General features: G+C 33.1%; 1 protein-coding gene across 1 annotated transcript in view; it reads left to right on the forward strand.

Annotated features, from left to right (window-relative positions):
- Positions 1-1,468: 1,468 nt before the first annotated feature.
- LOC116853658 overlaps positions 1,469-1,974 on the forward strand; it is a 2,036-nt gene continuing 1,530 nt past the window's right edge. The window contains exon 1 of the mRNA XM_032834814.1: positions 1,469-1,473. Within this exon, the coding sequence (XP_032690705.1) occupies positions 1,469-1,473 (5 nt within the window). The remainder of the gene's footprint in view (positions 1,474-1,974) is intronic.

Here is a 1,974-nt window from a genome sequence, read left to right on the forward strand (position 1 = left end):
TGGTTATGCGTATGTGATACAGGCTGCATCCCGAAATTCACTGAAATTCTATAGTATACGTGACAGAAACTATAGATTTTCAGCACTGGCAGTGAATTTCGGAACGCAGAATGAGGATATGAGAATATGCTCGAGAGTGAGGATATGAGTGGGGAGAATTCTCTCCAATCTCGACTATACTATCGCTTATGGCGAATTCGATTGGATGCACTAGTGCGCACTAAAGCGTGGAGCACACACTCTTGCATAAAGGCATAATGCACAACACAAAAGAAAATTGATCAGAGTTCTCATTTCTATTGCCATGTTGAAAATAAAGGACTCTGATTGATCTATTTTTTCATGGTTGTGCATTATGTCTTTACGGAAGAGTATTTGCTTCCCGCTTAAAACTTGTTCATAGTCCGTTCTTATATTTAAAGGCCATTCTACAATAGCTGTAAGAATATGGCTTTAAGGCTGTAACGTGAACTGTCAGCGAATGAAAATAATTTATTTCACGTCTTACAGCCTTACAGTCATATTCTTACAGCCATTGTAGATGACCCTTAAGATTGTCTTAAGCAGGATCTACTATAGATGTCATAGGCCGGTATTAATAGTCGAATCTTATTTCAAGGCCGTCTTAAGTAATGTCTTAAGATACGAATATGGCTCTGTGATTGATTCATGTCATCTTAAGACAGTACTTAAGATGATCTTAAATATAAGATCGGATTATGAATACTGGCCATAGATCTTCAGTACTGGCAGTGATTATCGGAACGCAACCCATATTGACCAAAAATTTACCAAATTTTCGTTACAATCGTTACAATGGCCGCGTTCAGTAGAACAAGTGATCAGTAAGCGCTCAGGGAGCTCTTGTATATGATTTGGCATATTCTTTTAGATCTCCAACTATATTCCAATCAGATGCAAGAGCTCACTGAACGCTTACTGATCACTTGTTCTACTGAACGCGGCCAATAGAGATATTCCACAATAGCTCATATCAGAAATGTATTAAATGTGACCTTTCAAATGAAACATTCAAAACATTTTGAAATGATATTTTGCATACATTTACGAAATAATAGTAAAATTAACGTATCACAATAAATATCTACGAAATATAACTTTGAAATGTTGATATATTTTATTTAAAATATCTTTTTTGTTTATAACACATCCAGGTTTTGTGCTGCATTGTTTGCTGGATAGAAATACTCTGTTCTGATTGGTGCATTTCTAAAGCTGGATGAAAATGCACCAATCAAAACATAGTATTTCTATCCAGCAAGCAATCTAGCACTAAAATAAGCACCGTGTGCCGTTGGTTTTAGTCAATGCTCGCTAGTTCAAAGCGGTTAGAAAACTGATCGAAATAATTTAAGGACAATCGTTAATGGTGAATGTTATATTTATAAATATTGATAAAGAACGCATTTAATAAACATAATGATGAAGGCTAATGATATAAATGTTAATGGTGTAAGTTCCAGGCAATTTATCTAGTTAGGTATGTTTATATATTTTATAACTTATAATTATTTCGTATGTAATCCAAGGAGAAGAAAATAGTTCAAATGATGTAAATTTGATATTATATTGACCAAAAATTGGATATTATATTGACGAAAATTTGGTCAATTTTTGGGCAATATAATATCAAATTTACATCATTTTGACTATTCTCTTCTTCTTGGATTACATACAAAATAATTATAAGTTATAAAATATATAAACATAACTAACTAGATAAATTGCCTGGAACTTACACCATTAACATTTATATCATTAGCCTTCATCATTATGTTTATTAAATGCGTTCTTTATCAATATTTATAAATATAACATTCACCATTAACGATTGTCCTTAAATTATTTCGATCAGTTTTCTAACCGCTTTGAACTAGCGAGCATTGACTAAAACCAACGGCACACGGTGCTTATTTTCGTGCTAGATTGCTTGCTGGATGGAAATACTATGTT

This window comes from Odontomachus brunneus, unplaced genomic scaffold (genome assembly GCF_010583005.1).
Source record: "Odontomachus brunneus isolate Ranch 3 - 2012 unplaced genomic scaffold, Obru_v1 Obru_scaffold_414, whole genome shotgun sequence".
Classification (NCBI taxonomy): domain Eukaryota; kingdom Metazoa; phylum Arthropoda; class Insecta; order Hymenoptera; family Formicidae; genus Odontomachus; species Odontomachus brunneus.